General features: G+C 40.6%; 1 protein-coding gene across 1 annotated transcript in view; it reads right to left on the reverse strand.

Moving 5' to 3' along the window:
- Window positions 1-2,803: 2,803 nt before the first annotated feature.
- The window catches only part of TENM1 (teneurin transmembrane protein 1), a 781,733-nt gene continuing 764,520 nt past the window's right edge, over window positions 2,804-20,016 (reverse strand). The window contains exons 28-33 of the mRNA XM_014306575.2: window positions 19,547-19,782; window positions 13,374-13,670; window positions 8,864-9,251; window positions 6,941-8,161; window positions 6,305-6,447; window positions 2,804-4,907 (exon numbers count right to left, since the gene is read on the reverse strand). Coding sequence (XP_014162050.1) covers window positions 4,149-4,907; window positions 6,305-6,447; window positions 6,941-8,161; window positions 8,864-9,251; window positions 13,374-13,670; window positions 19,547-19,782 — 3,044 coding nt within the window. The 3' untranslated portion in view covers window positions 2,804-4,148. The remainder of the gene's footprint in view (window positions 4,908-6,304; window positions 6,448-6,940; window positions 8,162-8,863; window positions 9,252-13,373; window positions 13,671-19,546; window positions 19,783-20,016) is intronic.

Raw genomic sequence — 20,016 nt, forward strand, 5'->3', positions numbered from 1 at the left:
CACTATTCAGCACAGGAGTTAGAGCAGGAATAAAAAAATTGGGATCTATTGTTTCCTAGCAACGAGGCTGAGGCCATTATAACACAATTTCTGTAAGATCAGAACCTCTAACTGGTGTTAGACAGAAAGTGAAGATCTTGGCATACATTGTAAACATTTTTTACTGTTGATGAGAAAGCTAAAAAGGAACATTACTTTGACATATATTGTATGCTATGCTTCTCGTTCTTGTTTATTGACACTTCTGCCAGAAGAGTATGAAGATTTTAATGTTTTATCATGGTTCATACAAGTAAAATACTGTCAAGGACACAATCTGATATACTAACATTTATTAAAAGGCTAAAGTCCACCACGAGATCTAAGGAAAAACTGGAAATTGTCAAACACGTTTCCTTAGACAAATAATGGCAGGTGACAAATGCCCAGACAAATCCACAGCGAGTCCAACTCCACCATTCCCAGTTTCTGCCTGGAAGTGATTCCTCTGGCAGTCAGGGTGCTTTCAACCTGGTAATGTTTTGTATCAAGGAGAGGTTTAAATAGCAGCCAGCGTTTGATGGGCAAACCCCTGGGGCTGTTGGTGCAGCCTGAGCCGGGTGTCACCCGGGTGTCACCGCGCCGGATCAGCCACACCTGGCGAACGCCCGGACACACGGACGGACACCCCCGGGCACTGCCTGTCTCCTCTGGCTCAGCTGGACCACGAGCTCCTCTGCCTAAACCAGTTTCCCTTCTGGAACAGCACCTTGGCTTCCAACAGAGCCTATGGCTCACCCTGGAGGAGCTGCTGCCCCTGCCCACCCCAGAGCATGGCCAGGGCACGAGGCCACCTCTGCCCAGTGCCAGCTGAGGGATCAAACCAGAGAGCTCAAACCAAAGAGCCAAGGTGTGTATACCCACTTGCACATTGACCAGTTAATATATATTTATTTGGCTATGTTCTACATAGATATCTATATATATATATTTATAACTTTGAAATGTTCTAGATTTACTAAATAAATATGAAAGCAAAGGAAATGTTACTTGTACACACTATTTGTTTGGCGGTCATAAAAAATATAGCATGTATTTCTCATGGTAGGTACTTTGCTACAGGATAGTGTGCAATAGTGGATTTATTTTTATTTTTATTTTATACTTTATTTTAATTATTTTATTTTATTTTTCCCTCTTTCAGAGCCTTGTTTGCAGTGCAGAATGCTAGCATCAAATTATCTGATCTAAATAACAGTAAAAATTTCCATGCTATTGTTTTTCTTTTTTCTCAATTGGATCTCTAGGTTATAGTGCAAAATACAAAATTAAAAAAAGAAAAAAAAAAAGAAAAAGGAGAACTATATTAAAAAAAAACCCAAACCCACTGAGAAATTGCTCTAACTACTCAGGAAAAAAAATGGAGACTGAAATATTCCCTGCCTCCATCTGAGGTTGTTGATGAACAAGATGGTCCAAAGCTATTTGTTCATGTAGTTCTCACAAATCACTGCTGGCTGGCCCATGTGGAGCTGTGATATGACTTCAATCTCCCATGCTTGCTCTTTCAGCAATAACTTGTTTCTTGAGCACTGTCATCTCAACACAACATTTATATTTAGTTTCCTAAATTTAAGAAACTGTTATGATGAAGGCATTTTTTGCTTTTGTAACTGGGCCATGTAATGTCATGTGACTCTTAATGAAACCATATTCTTATAAGAAATATTGTTCAAAATGCACCTTAGACTGCACCCAGGAAATGGGAAAATGCCAAATTTACTTTCAAAGACAAACTTTTAACACATTTAACTCTTTGACCTTTTGGCATAACATGAGAACAACAGTAATCAAGGCAGTATTAAAAACCACAGCTGTAGGTAATACAAAGTGCATTTCCTGCATATAATACAAATATAACTTTAAGAAACTAAAGGCACAAGCTAACTAAATATGTATTACATACTAGAAATGCACTGTTCAAGGTAACTCTAATAGCTCCAAATATTTGTTTATAATGGATATTTAAAGCAGTTTGAAAATGATCCTCATTAGTGAATTGCAAAAAAGTATAATTGCTTAAAATATAAGTAAAATAGACTCTAATATTGACATCTTGGATCAGTGATAAAATACATCATCACATTTATGAATGCACTCTCTATATACAATTCATAAATTATTCTTCCATTGATTAAAAGTGTATTAGAGGCTCAAGGATTTGAAGGTCCATTTTTAGGCTGGTGTGGAGGTATTCAAATTCTCTGTGATTTGATGGAAAAATACAGAAATCTGAGCTGGATGTTGCCAGCTCCCTGTTCTGTACGTTAGTTAATGATGAGCCTGATCACAATGTGTATGTGCAGATTTTGGTCCACGGGTCCCCCTGGCTGGGGACAGAGGAGGATTTCAGGGGCCAGGCTCCCACTCAGCCTGATCCTGCACCCCCAAAGCTGCGCTGGCTCCCAGGGGAGCAAAAGGAATCTGGGAAGAGACTGTAATGGGCTGAGGCTGAGACCTGAGCTCAAACCCCAGAGAGGGGCTCAGATCTCAGGTGCCAATTCAGGCTCATCTCTAACTTGGGTACAGTCTGCTCCACTTGCCCAAAAACAAAGGAAAAAAGAAAACTGGGGGGAAAAAAGACAAAGAATGCACTTTGTTGGCTTCTGTAAATATGAGCAGAAATTGTTTCAATATATTTACTATGTTTGTTCTGAAAGAAATGTGCAATAACTTCACTGTTACGGATACACAGGCTCTATAACAAGACTTTTAGATCTCTCTGGAAAGCTGCTTGCCCGTCCCCCCCTCCCTGTGTGCCTGGCCCACCTCCTGAAAATTAGGTCTTTTAAAAATGACAAGCTGGAGGAAGGATCACCTACTCTGCTATGAAGTAACTGTGCCAGTAGTGCATGTTACCTTGGGAAATAAAAATTTCTGTCCATGCAATATAATGCTTTTTTATGTGCTCTAGATATTGAGCTGAAAAGTGAAGAGTCATCCCCAAAATGTTCTATGTTTATCAACATATTTACTATCCACACTTAGGTTCATCAACTCCCAACCCACCAATCTTCTTTAGACTCGAAAAAATGAGTTCTACAACAGGATTATTAATCTGAGATTAAAAGAATGTGATGTCTAAACCCAACAACACAGCACCTTCCAAATCACCTGTGTGAAGACAGGTCCTGGCCCAGTGACTATGGACAGGACTGATGATGCACGGCCTGCCACTGCTCTGTGAGGGCTCCCAGCTGGGGTGTCCCCAAAGCACTGGGTGAAAGCCCAGCCTGGAGCACACATGCCAGTGGAGAGCCTCCTGAAGACTACAGTGCCCACTAAGCCCGCTTTAGCCACCCCATCTCTGGCTGAAGCCTGGCCAGCACGGTGCCACCAAGCAGACTGGCAGCTCTGTGTGTGCTGCCAGACCTCAGTATATCCCAGTGCCGAGGAAAACCCTGGGAGAGAGGCCTGACATGCACGGGTGGACACAATGTGATGTTCAGCATGGAGCAGCTGGCAGGTGGCCATGGCTGAGCAAAGGCCATAGGAACATCCTTGTATGTACTGAATCCAACCCAAGTCAGATTTCCCAGGTTATAAAATCCCTTAGCTTTTAACTGTGAGGAACATGTGTGGGGTTGGTGAGCAGCTGCAAAGTTTCCATACACAGTCTGGTTTCTGTATGCAATCCCTTGAACTTAGGGGAGATCTCACTGGGATAAAAGACACCCAGTAAAAAGGGTTGCAGAATCAGGCTCTGTAACCATTTAAATAACTTGTGAATTATTAAATCAACAACAACAAAAAACTTATGTTTCTTTAGGAGAAGGCAGAGCACGTGGCGCTCGCCCCTGCCCCGCAGGGCTGTGCAGTGTCACCCTGGGCACCTCGCGCGCAGGTCGCGCCGCTCGGCTCGCAGGACTCTGCTTCTGAAATTTTTGAATACTGCCACACAAGAACTAAAAATTGTCACTGTCATCTCTCAAAGAATTAAACAAACGATATTAAAATACCATCTTCTGTCACATTTAAAGGCAGTTGGATATGTTTTTTCCTCTATATTTATATATACAGAGTTCTGATCTAGAAAAACCAATACAATAAACCATTTTACGTTTAAAAACAGGCAGTCTTTGGTGACGCAAAGGCAGAGATTTTCTTTGTTACCTTCTGCCTATTTCACTCTGTCTCATGAAGTGAATATTATTGGCACTGTCAGAAAGTTCGAGATACTGCTCCACAGATAAAACAAAATATCCATCGTAGCCTTGTACCCGCCCAGTGCTTAAAAGCTGCTGTTTCTCTCCATCTGTCCACGCCCGAATTCCTTCTTCCCCCTCCTGCAGCCGCCTCTGCTCCTTAGTCCAGGCCTGAGCCACGGCTCGCTGCCTGGCTATCTCCAGGACATGGTTCTTCTCCTCCTCCACCGTGGTTCCGTAGCGCACGTTGAAGCAGAGCGCGCCGTGCTGCAGCTGGATGTCGGCAAAGCGTCTAGTCCTGCCGTTGATCACCGACGTCATCTGCGACACCGTCACGTTGACGCCGTTCTCCAGGATGCGGCGCCCGCCGGTGCTGCCAATCAGGGCCAAATCTTCTTCCAAAGAGCCCAGCTTGATGAAGTAATGGGTGTCCCGGCCCTCGATGGTGAAATGCAGATTCTCCAGATAATGAGCGTTGTTGAGGATGGCAGCAATGCGCCGGCTGTCTTCGTTAGCCACCCCGATAATGTCAGCTGTCACTATACCGTCCTTTATAGCAAATTTGATGCCTTTTCCAAATACTGAAGGAACAGCTGCAAATCTCAGTTGCTTCACTCCTTCAGAACACTTGCCATCACTATACCTGGGTGTCATAGGAAGTTGGTCCAAGGATATAAAGTTTCGGAGTTGCTTTTGTAGCTCACATTGAATACCAAGGATAGTCTGAAAAAGAAAACAGCACTCAAGTTTGCAGGCAAGGTACCTCACCCTCCTCATCTCTTAATTGCTTAGAATGGCTCTTCAATTTGTTTGGGAAGTATTGTGCACACCTACAGAACCTGGACATATGCACAGGCTTTTTAATTGCTTATGGTAGTGCTTTCTGTCTCTTGGATTCCTTAATTTCTAGGAAACAAATGCAAACATATTTATCACAAATGCTATTTTTGTATTTGTTCTTTTTATTTTTCCTCCCCCTTGAACTGTTACTCTAATGGCTGTTTTTTCAGCCCTTAGCAGTTCAGGGAAACCTGAATTCAAAGCTATACCCTTTCATGTGGCTCTACTTAGTCTCTGTGTGTTTAATTACATCTTCTGTAGAACTGCGGTAATGACTTTTATAGCCCATTCTTTAAGAAAAGCAGGTTGTGAAGGTCTTGAGACACTAGAAAAATAGGCAAGTACATCACACCTGTCGATCTTGCTCCCCCCATAGAGGCTAGAAGAAACCTCACTCCACACTCCTCTTTGTCTTTGAACACTGTACCTATCACTACATCTTTTGTGTGCCTTGGAAAAGCTTAACATCTCAGTGATAATTTTCCATGGACATGCTCCACATCTGGCATGAGCTCTGACCCTCCAGCCTTCTGCACTTGGTGAATGGTAACTGTCTTAAATGCTGGGAACATGAATGTGAGCTCTCAAATGTTCTATGCAATTCTTTCCTGACTACAATAGAGGAAAGGCATCTTTAGAAAATCATGTTTCTTTGTTAACAGATGCTCATATGCAGAATGTGAATCCCTGCTCAGAATATCAGCAGTTGGTCCTGTTGCAGTCACATTGATTGCTGGACTCTGATAGCTGCTGTCTGGCTCTTTGTTACTGAAAACAAGCCCTGGAGTAAGGCTAAGATTTACAGACCCCTTACAAATCCATAGCAGCATTTCCGTTTCTTGCAATAATTATGCAGAGCTACTGACTTGTAAAGCTGTTTATACCCTCAGTGATTTTCCAGTGCTTGTGGCATCTTTGCTAACAAAGATGAATATCTGCTGTTCTGGTTTTGTAATTCCACAAGATTTTCTGTGGGTTTTTTCAATATTAACAACAAATACTTTTACCCTTTTGTGTATTCTGCACCTCAAATTTGGATACTTTCTCTATAAATAGCTGCTGATTTTCTTCACTGTGTTGCTAAAAGCTTCTCCTTGAACCTCTCCTCCACCCTGATGCCAGTATATAATTGACAACATTAAAGTTTCTAGCACTCTTAAACAATTTGCTTTGCCTATTACACTAAAAGATATAGTCACGTTTTTTCCTAGGTATGCAATATTTTCTACTAAAACTCCTTAATTTAATATTAAAAGCAGCTGAAGAGAATGTTTGCTAACCTTTCCAGGATCCCACTCCTGGGTTTTTGTTTGAAGCTGCAGAAGTTCATATGTCGTCCCCAAAGCTTCTATCTCTGGTTTTGGGAATCCAGGCAGCACGTTGTGCAATTGGAAACCAAACAGCTCTAGCCAACTTCCAATGTCTACAAAACAAGAAAAGGATGCTGGCAAAAAGGCTCATAAATCCTAGAAAAAGTGAGGGCTGTCTGCAGAAATTCCAGCTATGCAGAAATAATGATTTCACATCAATTTATGTTTCCTGCACTAGCTACAGCATTTACTGTAGCAAAGAAATTATTTGGTTACAAAGCATAGCTATACTAAAATCAATAGTGTTCCTTCTATCTATTTGTAATAGAAAAAATTCAAATTAAGCTTCTTCCATTCTTCCCCTTATTTTACCACTGAGAAAAGCAACAGAAGCAGCTATTAATTATTTTCTTGGTTACCATAAATGTTAGAGAAAACAGATCAAGCTCAGTAAGATACAGTCTATTAAATAAATTACTTCAATAGATTTAAGATTAGAGACTTTTTGTATGCAAAAGATTTCTGGAATGTTGAATCCATACCACAATTCAAGAGGAAGTTTTATTTTTGTTAGAGACATTTTCACGAGAGACAGGGTACTCTTACCTGTTGTATACTTAGCAACATCTTGGATTTTGCCAACTGGGTAATTATTTTCAAACGAGTAGAGATTAAATGGTTGTGGGACAGCATTCAGGTGCTTCCATATACGGTGATTTGGTGTCGTCCACCGACCAGCAATGACGTCGTAGTCCCGCTGCCCCAGATGAACTAATTTAGTAAGAGGATCATAGAGTCCTCCATGAAAACCAATGATAACCTCAAAATCTGGATTAGTGTCCTGGTAGATCTCTCCATAAGGGGTGTACAAAATTTCTTTTATGACCTGGCCTCGACTGCTAAACACAGCTAGAGGCGTCCCGGTGTTATCACAAGCAACATAATATTCTTCTCCACTGCTTAATTCCATTGCAATGAGATGACCTTGCAGATCATAATACAGGGATGTTATTTCTGAGCTAGTGTGATTGTACAAGTGAGTAACTCTTATTGGGTTGGAGAGATCAGCATAAAAGAACTGTAAGTGTTGTCCTAGGCTTGATTTGCTAGCAACTCGTCTTCCAAGACCATCATAACAGTATTGCACAGTCCAGCCAGACACTTTGTTATACGCTTTGTTCAGCAAACCATTAGAGTTGTACTCAAAGATCTCATTGCCTCTTTGCCTGAGAAAACCATCTTCGTCCATTTTATATTGAATTTCCCCAAGCCTGGTAATGCGATCTCTCAGGTCGTATCTCAGAGGAGTGAGGCGCGCGCTGTTCCCGTGGCTCAGCAAGTTGATGTTGCCATTAAGGTCGTAGCTGTAGCGCCACTGGGTTTTATCATTCACAGACACAGTCTGGAGCTGACCATCAGCGTCATATTCGTAAAAATACCTCGTTATGTTGGCATCTACACCCACACGTATGTCACAGATCACCATGCGACCCATGTTATCATACTGGATGGTCATCCAGTAAGCAATAGACTTGAGAATTTCATACTGTACTTCTATCACCTGACCATTGGCACTGAAGATTTTGGTATGCTTCATCACAGTGGTGGTTATCACTTGGTTTAAATCGTAATTAATGACACTGAATTTTCCAAATTGTTCAGTCCTGCCAGAAACATCGACGTAACGGTACAGGTCTATGGGGAGGGGCGTCTCGTTGATCATGGCCTGCATGCTGGTGACACGGAAGTTGTTATAGCTGTAGTCAAATCTGGCATTTACAAGCCCTTCTTCACTAAACCTGAAGATCTGGCGACCAATAAGTGGACCTGTCCAAAACAAATACAGGAAAGGGGAAAACCAAGAAAAATAATGAATTATGCCCCTGGTTTACTTACCCTACAGATCTAGGACAGACAGAATATGACCTCAGATATGTCCTTTAGCCTTACTACTCCTTAGCTGTGTCAGAAAATACCATTAACTAAGAATATGTTAGATTGTTCTCTCACAAACCTTCATTAATGCTTGCTCTACAAATTATTTATATTTTATCAATATTTGTTTAAATGAATGCTGTTTTATTCCTAATTATGATTTCTATTTACTTACAAGATAATTCTAAACTAAATTTATTTCACATGGTGATTTCCTTCCTCATGTAAGCAGTCCTTTTGAATTTACGTTATATTACAGTGTAAACAGGGAAACTTGAAAATACAAACAATAAACCAACTTGATTTAGTATTTAGCAAATATCCACACAGAGGAATAAAACCAACAAAACATCCTAAGAGCTATTCCATACCAAGCAATAAAAAGAAAACTGTATTTCAAGTGGGACAGCTACATTCACCTATGGACACAGACACAGAGATATACACACATATTTTTCTAGTGAAACATAAAATATAAGAATTTGTCGACATAAAAATAATAGAATTTCATGCCAAGTAAGTGCAAGATCAGGGTGTTGCGAATGAGGAATGAGGAGACAAAAACTTTAGCAAAGCAGTCACACTTAGACAAACCTGTTTGCCTGTATCTGATGGTACAGATGAACCCATCGTGCATTAAATGTATTGTTTTAATAACCCCAGAAGACTCCTCGTAGGTGAAGGTGACTTGTGTGGTGTCGTAGAGGATCTCGGAGAGCCGGGACTGTTTGGTGTACTTGTAGAGGACCCTGCGGCCCGTGCCGGGGTACAGGGTCTGCAGCAGCCGCCCGTCCCGGGCCAGGTCCTGGACGAAGGCGGCGCCGCTGTCGGGAGGGGTGTAGATGTTCCGGTAGTAGCCCACGGACAGCATGGTCTGCAGGGCGTGGCGCACCATGCTGGGCATCGTCACCGACTGCAGCGACTCCGACTGGTCGTACTCGAAGATGTAGCGCCGCTGGCTGTGCAGCAGGAGCATCACCGACTGCAAGCAAACAGCAACGGCACGGTCAGGGGGGACCAAGCACATGGGGAGCCAGCTAGTGACAGCCTGGAGCCTACAGAAATGCTGAAACAACCACTCACTCTTGTAGTTTGCTCTTACTGTTTGTACAATTGCAAGTGAAGCTTTCAGCTCCAGGAGACCTGGCCAGCAAGGTGGTACAAAACAGGAGGAGAATCATAGTAAGTCTAGAGGTAAGGGCCTCCAAACTGGAAGGCAGATGTGGCTCTCAGTAGCATTTCAGCCTCATGCTGACTTGCTATGTCGCTTTGAAATATTTAGGGCATCCTCTCAGGAAGCAAAAACAGAGGGAACCTCTTCCTCACACACAGGCAGAGCATCTGCACTGGCAGATGTGTCTAGAGGAGCTGGAAAGAGGAAATTTTGTGCATGTACAAGGTGTTTAGCTTTTAGTGGCATTCTGCTTATCTCTAGCACAGACCTAGCCCTTTTCCTGTGTATCTTCTTTTAAATACACATGGCCCCAGAGTTCATAATATCTCCACGCCTACAGATGGATGAAAATATTCTGCAGATTCTTTGGTGTGACTACTTCTATTGCTTATTTTTGATGTTTACAAAGACTGTAATTTCTGTACAGGTACTTGGTATTTGCCCTGTGTTGGTTAATTGTGGCTGATTAATGAAATCTGGTTTGCTTATCTGGCAGATGAACGTGCAAGCACAGCAGATTTTTTCTACTGATAATTAAAGTTTGGGTTCTGTATGCCTTCTCACCCACCATGGAAAGTCACAGATCACAAGCTGGCAGGTGAACAGTCACTGTTGAAACAAAGATCTTGAAAACACAGAATGAAAACGCATGGGGAGTTTTGCCACCTTCCCCCAGCTCTAGCAAGTGGCTTGTCTGGACCAGAGCACTGCACATTCCTTGCCTTGTCTGAGTTGTGCTGGAGCACCAACACTGCCCAGCTCTTAGCCCACGGCTCAAACCTACCAGGCACATAAGCAAATTTGTCAGGCTTCTGCAGGACTGAGACATCATACAAAACAAAGCCTTACATGGAACAGCATGACTACTTTGTCATAGAGTATTGGGGAATGAAATCAGAAAAATAGGATCTTTTCCCCTCTAAGCTCAAAAATCTTCTCTGGGAAGAAAACACCTTAAGATCAGCCCTTCAGTGTGTTAAGTAACACTGGCCCTGAGCCACTTTTCTCTGACAAATAAACCAACTGCCCATTCAAAGGGCCAGAGATAGGCTCAGCCTTGGCCATCCTCTCTGCACCCCCAGCCCCCTGCCTGCCCAAGATGTGTCTCTTCCTGCCCTTGGCAAAAGACATCTGTCACCTGTACAGCAGCCAGAGAGCACCAACATATGGCACTCCAGCTCCCCCTCTGCCAACTGGTGACGGCAGACCTTCACACCCAGCCTTTTCTGATCACTTTATTGCTGCTCCACCAACCATTTCCAACATGCACCGTGTGTTTACTTTGTTTCCACCTTCAGTCAAGAGTCTCCAGTCTGCAGTAAACCACTGGCTGAACTCTCTCCTAGCCCTGCTGTGACGCCTCTCTCTATATACTGCTCCCGTGCCTGTTTTCAAGCTGTCTGCCATTGACAGAGTATGAATAACAATATCAGAAACGTCCCCAATATAACTTTAGTACCCCTGTGTACCATTTTTACAGCACTTTGTAAAAGTGCTTTGGCTTTTTCACTATTGTCCAGGATAACAAAAAGACAGACAGTACAAGGGCTGGAGACTGAGTATCCTCTCAAGCCTATTAGAGGATACCATAAAGAGAAAAAAAAAATTAATTCCCAATTCAGTCTAATAACATTACAATAGATTTTTCAACACTGCACAAATTGCGTTCTAATTGTTTTAAAGGATTTCAGAGTGTAGCTCATAAAACATCCCAAAATCTGTCATTTTATTAAAGCAACCAGAGCCTGGTCAACCACATAATGATTGATGCCGTATGGTGTATCAAGACAAACAGCCAGTGGCCAATTACTGGGAGCTCTGCTGGGAATAGACAAATGCTGAGCATCACCACTAGATGTCATTTCTGTCCAACAGACACACACAGACACTCATCTGTTTCGTCTGCCAGATTTTTAAAGTGAGTTTGGAGTATTCAGGAGATTTTATAGCAGTTTTAACTAATTGAGAAAAGCGACCAAACAAGAGGAACTGAATCTCATCAGTAAGAATTATTTACAATGCTAATGTCATAGTGCTTTTTAAAATCTTAATTATTTGAGTTAATTTTCTAAGGGGCAGAGATTTTTGAAGGTGTACAATTAACTCATCTAGTGATAAAAATGAAGAATTAAATAACTATGAATTGGAAGCGACCTATATAATTGATTTTTTTTTCATGTAAGGAATTATTGGGTCTTACAAGGCTTCAGAAAACCTTTAGCAATCATTACATAATTAACACAATGACTTATTGACTTTAATGGAGCCACAAAGTTATATTTCAATGTCTAATTTTGACAGTGAATTAATCTTTCTTTGGCACAAGAAACAACAGTCATGGAAGTACATTAAATAGCTGGGAGATTATTGTCCATGGTGTGAATGACTTTCCATAATTTTAATGACAAGTTACAGCATTACCCAAGCTGCTACCTGAACCAGTAAGCTTTTGCCACTGCTTCTACGAGATCAGGATTTGGCCTTTTGTGTAGAATTCTAGAATAACAGTGTTAAGTTATATGACTTTATTTATAAGCTCATCATAAACTAAGAACAAAGAGGTTTGGAAAGATAAGAAGCATACATCTTTCCAAAATTACAGTCCATTAGGTCCAAAGAAAAAAATAAGAGATTCCTCCAAAAGGCACATTGCCCAAATATTTGAAAGCTATAGAAAATGCCTGTTTACTTGTAATTTGCTGAAGAGCATACAGACAAAAAAAAACCCTGACAAATTTATCTGAAACAAACTTCTGAAGCTCCTGGGGTTTGCCAATCTTGTTAACACATGCAAGAACCACACTGCATGCAGACAAGGAGGAATCACATTTCTATGCATTTTCCAGTCTTGATCATTTTTTTTCACTGGGTTAGGTGTAAGTTTTTTGAGGATCTTAAATACATTCAAAATAAGGACAGCAGAGTTTATCTTAGAAGTACACATTTGGAACTCTTTAATATACAAGTAACTTCAAAGTTACTCGATTTCCTGTGTGGATTTCCTCCTATCAATGTTACCTCTTCTGCCCCACACCCCCCATAGCCTTTTCCTGTGGTTTACAGGTTCAGAGAAAATGTTCTGCTAACTCTGGGTTATTGGATAGTCCAAGATGCTGCTATTTAAAAAACTTTGAATATGAGTTTGCATTGAGTTCTGAAAGCTTTAAAAATACTGACTGGCTTTCTGGTTTTGAAAGACAAGACCAAACAAAATGTTACTACAGATGAAGATGGTCTTCCTTGGTTTGTACAATATTTATCTCCACATTTTGTGACCATTGCCTCTAGACATACATGAACTTACAATATTCAGGGAATTTAGATGCAAAGTCACCACAAAAGCAGAGCAATAACTCATTTTGTATCAGTTTTCCCCCCAAAAATGACCCCCATAAATACTGCAGTAAGCTTTCTCACAGGATCAATCCCTTGTTTAAAATACAGCATTGAATAGGTAAGCTTGTGCTTACAGTTTCGTAATTTTGGCTTGAAAGAACTGTTTGTGGAAAGAAAAAATTCTCATTCAGGACTATTATCTTTCTGACTGTTATCCAGAGTAGCAACATGATTTTCAGTAGTTAGGGTGTCCTTTGTTCACTTGAACTTGGACTGAGACTGGAAAGTTGTTTTGACTTACTAATTAAACAAACCTGACGTGCTGATAACTTTCTTCAGAACTAAACTGTGTCAGGTTTGAGCAGGTGATATGTAGGTCTGAGCATATCCAGAGACATTTTTATCTAGTTATGTATTTCTATGCATCTTCTGCTTTAAAAGCCTTAAATACTCTTGCAAGAGGAAGTAGTATAACATAGTTCAAAATACAATATAATAAATAAATATAATAAATAAATGCAATCTAGTAAATAAATATAATAAACTCCAATTTTTTTTTGCCTTGGCATAAACCCCACTTTTAAAATAATTTACCTTTTCTAGATATGTGTAACTCCATATTTTACCATCTGCCCATGTTCTGGAGACGATGTTCCCACTTGCATCATACTCCATTTTCTCAGTCCAGGTTCCTCTTTGGATGTAGGTGACCAATCCAGAGTGTGAGTAAGTGATATTGACCTCATTGTACTTGCTGATGGGGGACCATAGAATGGGGCGTCCTGTGTGGTCGTACATGATTCGAAGAGTGAATTTCCGATGATCATCATAAATCTTCCCAGTTCGGGTCACGTGGTCGAAGTCAATGGAGAGCAGGTTTCTGTTGTGGGTCTAAACACAGAGGTACAGTATGGTAAGAACACAATGCATCCTAAGCACAGCCAACACAGACAGGTCAGCCCTAATCAAAGCGAGCAATGCTTTAACTTTGTGAGTTGGGCCTTACTGAAGACAAGAAAAGAGAAAAGATTCAGATGAGAAACAGAAGGACCAAAAAAAAAATTAATCCTTGCATTCAGTGTTATTATATTTGGCATTACAGGATGTTTCCATGTGAAAAACCCTCATCTCTGCTCTCACCTTTTCCTGAATTTTTCTTCTTTCTTCTCAGCTGTGGATTAAATTCTTGATTCCAGCCAAAGATGTGTAGTTAAATCCATACACTGAGAAAGATCTAGTATCTTACATCCTCTCTTGAGCTCTGTTAACACTGACAGGTCAGCTGCTGCTCTGGGACAGCCCTCACAGCCCAGCTCTGCAAAGGGCAGAGCTGACCCTGCTCACCAGTGTCCTCATGCTTCCTCACAAAGCCACCTCCCTCCCAGAGTCCAGCAGCAGCCATGCCTGGCACTGGCCATGCTCCTTGGTGCTGCTCTCACCACCTCTGGGAGCAGCAACTGCTGTGTCTGACAGGTGGAACACAGCCCAGTGCTCAATTTGAAATCAAGTTCAGAACTGAGTCAGACTCATGAAGACAAAATACATTTATCCAGTGCTATCATCATCTTTACAGGATGGCATCTTTAGATCATTCAGTCACTGGGAAGTCTCTATTAAACACCATTTAAATCTGATATATAATTTAAGGAACCATAAAATATTGTTCATTGACATGTCTTTTTCAGATCAATGCTCAATGTGCTTGTTGCATTAATCTACCACATTTTATCTGATCACTCTGTTCCCATGAATGACTTCCTTACAGCACAGACAAGTGCAGGTGTCAGCACCGACAAGTGCAGGTGTCAGCACAGAGTGGGGCTCAGTGCTTGCTCCTCTCTGAGACCTGGAGGCACAGCCATGGAGTAAAGGGTTAATAAACCCTGGTTAATAATTCAAGATGTGATTAGAATGAACATTTCTCTTTTGTTCCTCTTTCTGTTTTTAGATACAAAATAATCTGAGAGTCTAGAAGAAGCAGGTGTTCTTTCTTCAACTACCATTTCTGGAGTTTTATATACACACATGTCTAACTTTAATAGTGTTCATTTACAATAGCTGTAAAATACCTATATACCCCTGTAGCCTGCTGTAACTATTACAATTTATGCTCTAATGATAGTTAAGGAGCCCAAGTAAAATGTGATGCTCAGTTCAACTACATTTGCTTGTATACAGACTGATGGTTTAAGTTTAATATAATATTTTTTAGCAAACTTCTTAAAATTTCTGAAAAAATCCTCTTGGTGGTAAAATAACTGAAAAGCAAGCAGGAGGTATACCCTGTGTCTTATTCATTTATGTTCCATGTACATGTTTAATGTTCTTATTGCTATTACTATCATTGTAGAATGCAGTTAGGAGAAAGAAGAGCCTTGAAAACAAATTGCTTGCAATCTGAATTTCAGAGACTATACAAAAAATAAGAATGAAAACCAAAGAGAGGCAGAATTTGCAGTGAAGTGGAAAGCAGCAGTAATTGAAAACTCACAGAGTTAAAATAAGGTTAAAATACTTTCCTTATATTGCACATTTTATGTCTCATTTGTTTACTTTCTTCTATTAAAGTGAAGTTTAACATCCTTCTCAAAGCAAGACAGGATCATAAATGGGTAGGAGGACTCATCTCAATGTTGCTATTGACAAGCTGATTTCAAATCCCAGTGGCTTCATGAGATGACTCCTCCAAGATACATAAACCATAGCAAGGAGCCCCCTGAGAGTGGCTGGAACTTGTGTTCTGCTATGAGCCAGGGAAAACTGGTTTCTGAAAGCAATGTCAGGTTGGAATACCAGCTAATGAAAACAGAGAAAATTCAGCTGACTTCAGTAATGTTAGACGTACATAAAGATCTATTTAGTCTATATTTTTTAACATTTGTTGACTCTACTTCCATTAATTTTTAGCTAGAAATTTTGCAGTGTAAGTATCACATAAACGTGCACTTCTTTTGATTTAATTACTACCAGATATGTAAGTCAGATGAGATAATTGCATTCTTTCCTTGTCTGTGTTTTGGTTTGAGCCAATGCAAACTCATACACCCTGGCAGAGGACTTGGTCCCATCTTTAGAATTGCTGTAAGACTGGTAAATAAAGGGAGATCATTTGCTAAGTGCAATAATGAACATGGCTGTCAAAGCCTGAGTCTGCAGGACTTTTGAACTGAGGCCAGTGAGTTACTTCTGTTGTTGTTATTAAAAAAAAATTAGAAAAAAAGAAAAAAATTAAGACTGGCCAAGCATTCAATTTTCAATTTTGTAGACATTCAGTTATAAAACCTGGACTGCATCCAATGCCACATTCCTCAAGTTATGTAAAAGTCAGGAGGGAGCAGAGCTGCATTCTAATCAGTGTATTACTATGCATCATGCTCATCAGATTTAACAGCAGTCTTTGCTTCATTTTTAGAAGTCAATTAAAATAGCAGTTCAATTGATAAAAAAGAAGTCTTGCTAGATTAAGATTGATGTTAAAATGCCTGATTGTACATAGATTTATTATTAATATAAAATGCATACATGCCCACAGACTGTTTTATATATGTTCAGGAAGTGCTGGGGCAAGCAGTTCTTCACTTAAAGGAAACCTGTGGTTAATTTCTGTTTCCCACATTGATTTAGACCCCGAGATAAAGTTAGATGACTGTTCCAGCATTTTAGTTAACTTCTGTCCTATCTCCAGAGCAGGGAATTCACACCATGCAGAAATCCAATCTTTTAAAATCCAATATTTCCAGCATTATTCAGAACATGCTAACGGTGGCCTCTTTCCAAAACTGGAAATAACACTAATAGAGTCACATGCTTTCAAGATGGTTGCTAATTGCTATTAGAATTAAAAAAGTTAGGACCAGGCAGATAAGGAAAAGCTTTATTCTCTTTCTTCTCTTCAAGTAGGTCATCCTTTATCTCATCCCCAGCTACCTGCCTTCTAATTTATACCTTTTAGCAGTCAAAGCCATTTGTTTCACTGATGGTATCAGGACTGATTTCTAAGTAACATCTTTATACCTCATTTCTATGCTATTTTTTTCTCTCTTAGAAAACTCTTCCATTGTGCTGGTTTTTTTTTCTTTAACTGAGGGCTCCTGCAAGTCTGCTCATTTCCATTGAGAACTGCTCCAGTCCCCAGAGCTTTTCTTTACATGTATTTTCAAAGTTCAGCATAGTTCTTTCTGCCCTACATTGCAAGCTTTCTAACACACTTCCTATTGTGCCAGGCATGGCATATTAAGTGTCTAAATACTTTATTTTAAAAATATAACTCACTAAAAGTTTTCAGAAGGTCTGTCCAGAATCTCATCCAGCATAATGACTTTCAACAATACTACTTTTTTTTCCCAGCAGTACTCAAGGATCTGTCCACAGCAAGCCCTAAATCCATTTCATTATTTGGTATACTGTTTCAAACACACTACAGGATGGTATTCTGTTCCTGCTGTGCTGCATTTCCTATAATCACCAAGAACAGAGCTGTCTCTGGGTAGATTCCTTTGCTCTACTGTTCCAGCTCCTTCCATCTCCAGTGACTCTCCATTCCACCAGCATACCATGCAGGCATCTCAGTGCTAAAGATGAACTCCAGGATCCAGATATTTCTGCTATTCTCCAAAGTCCTTCTTCATGGTCTTACCAGGCTCAACAGTCCCTCTGTCCCTTTCTCTTGTGCCTATTTACATGGTGGCTCCTTTGTGCAGAATACAATTGGACTTGATGATCTTAGAGGTCTTTTCAAATATAAATGATTCTATGATTCTAATATTTCTCCTCCTTTGCACTCTAAAATCCTCCTTTTAGAGGAATCTGTGCTATCCCACCAGGTTCCCTGACAGCTTTCAGGACAACAGTCCTAGAGCTCAGTACAGCCAAGGACAATTCCTAAGTCCTCTTGATCTTGGGTAGGTATAAAAAGACACAGTTTTCAGAAATAAGAATGCAATGTTCAAGAGCTGTGTTGCTAGTGCATACTTTAGAAGGACAAAGAGTAAAAGACATCAGCACACTAAAATTATTCTTATGCTTGTCTTTCCCCTTCCATCCTCTCTCTGGATGAAAGTGAAGGGGAAGGAGGAGGAATACATGAGTGGTTTTGTCCACCAACAGCCTATTCCAAAGGTAGGGCAACCAGTTGACCTCTGGATACCTTCAGTGTTGCAATATTTCAATGAACATCTTATGCCTGCAGCCAGAATGCATTTAATCCTGACCAATTTGTGAATTTCCTTTTTTTTTTTTTTTTTGTCAGGCAGTGTTAAAGATCACATAGAAACAAGTGAAAATGCAAAAGAAACTGCAGTCAATTTCAACAACAGAAAATACAAACTGCATAATGGAGAAACTCTGCAAGATGAAGTAGTTGTATTAAACAGAATTGTGATGAACAACCAGTCCCTGGCAATGTAAGCAGAATAGATGACTGATTACATCCTTTCTGTTTACCATTTTTTATGTAAGATTCTTGTAGAAAAATGTGCCATACTGTTATTTAAGCACAAAGTCACACAGAAAGCCTCCAACTGAATAGGCAACATGAGCCAAGGAAGCCACAGTTTGGATCCTGCCATCTTAACATGTTTGTCACAGTGCTAAGTTCAGCTACCTCCCCAGACAGGGCTATGAGGCCTCACACTAATTTAGAGAGGAAGGAGGCAGGAGGTGGGCAAGAACAACTAAAAGAAGCTTTTGCCTGCTTGCAAGATCCTAACAAGTAACTGTGACTGTCAAATCTGAACAATGCCCTTTAAACAGGTGTTTTACATACAGTGCCCAGTCTGGTCAGATCTTCCAAGTCTTGCATTTTTGATTGAGCAGTTCAAAAGCAAACAGATGGTACACTTAAAAAAAAAATCTATAGTATCTCATAATCAAAATGAGATGGTTTTGATGTTGGTGGTTTTGACAATCCAGGGATTTTAATAACCATCTCTATATTTTCAGAGCTAACAGGTGTACCTTCAGACATAATTCCTATCCAGAAAGGTTAGTCAATAACACAATATTTTTAAGGCAATAATTCCCAGTTGTACTATTGGTACAGGCCTTTTAAGTGGTATTCATGTGAAAACCAGAACTGATTTAATAAAAAACCTGTTTAGCAAAGTAGCGATCTCTTTGAGCCATGGTGTTATGTAATTAAATGCTAAATGTTGACCATCTGTCATTGTACTCACAGGTAAAAATAAACCAACGATGCAATGTTAAAGCAAGTCTTTCTTGGAGCTGTGGTGTAACCCAGCCAGAGGGAGGTGGGGGTTTCAGAGCATGTGGCAGAGGGCAGAATTAATACACAGCCTGTCTGGATACACAGGGAGGCTCCACATCACTCTGAGTCCAAGGAAAGACACGAAAAATGTGTCCTGCAAGAGGCTCTGCCCTGGGCAGCAGCTGGCACCCCTCAGCTCCCCCAGAAGAAAAAGGGTTGATAGATCTGAGAGATGCAAAATGTGGCTCCAACTTTGCTGCTGTGCCAGAGTAACTATGCACTGTCCTTTGCTCACAGCTTCTTCCAAAGCCATAATTAAGTTCTTAGTTGAAAAAGAATGGGAAGAAAAGAACTAATTATGTCTTGAGGTCAAATCTTAAAATCAAAATCAAACAGAGATCAAACATCCCTGAGACTGTTGGAGGAGTTTGGTTTTGAAATTCATGGCTGGGGCCCACCACTGATACAACATTTTCATTCTTATGAAGTACAACATTTCAACATGATTTTACTTCGATGGCTTTCAAAGGGAACACTGCACTTACACAAGAGGAAGCCTTACCCTTAGCCTTCTCTCAAATGTAGAGATATTGCCTTTGGTCTGCTCCCTCCTTTGCCTCCATTCAATGAGATTTGAGTTATGCTCTCCAGGAAGGGAGATATTGCACTTCCCCAGCGTGGGGCTGACAACCCCTGCTAGAATGTGAGGTTCTGTGTTCAGAGTGATTTCCATGCCGCTGGCAAAGGTGACTCTCAGGGACCCATCCGGGCTGATCCGGTAGATGTTCTGCGTGTTATCTGTCAAAAAAAACAACAAAAATCAGGGAACAGAGAGAAGTGCAGATCTCCAGATTTATAAACCAAATTTTAGGCACAACAGGGCTCAGTTTGTAACCCAGGGAGGTTACAGACAGCTGAGCCCCAACCACAGTGTGAGTTTTGCAAGCTGTAACTTCCAGACCTTCCCAAGTCTGAAGAACTTTTTATTACATTTGAACTGATGATTTCCATTGTGAAGCTTTCCTGCAGCAG

The sequence above is a fragment of the Geospiza fortis genome, unplaced genomic scaffold (assembly GCF_000277835.1).
Source record: "Geospiza fortis unplaced genomic scaffold, GeoFor_1.0 scaffold157, whole genome shotgun sequence".
Taxonomy (NCBI): domain Eukaryota; kingdom Metazoa; phylum Chordata; class Aves; order Passeriformes; family Thraupidae; genus Geospiza; species Geospiza fortis.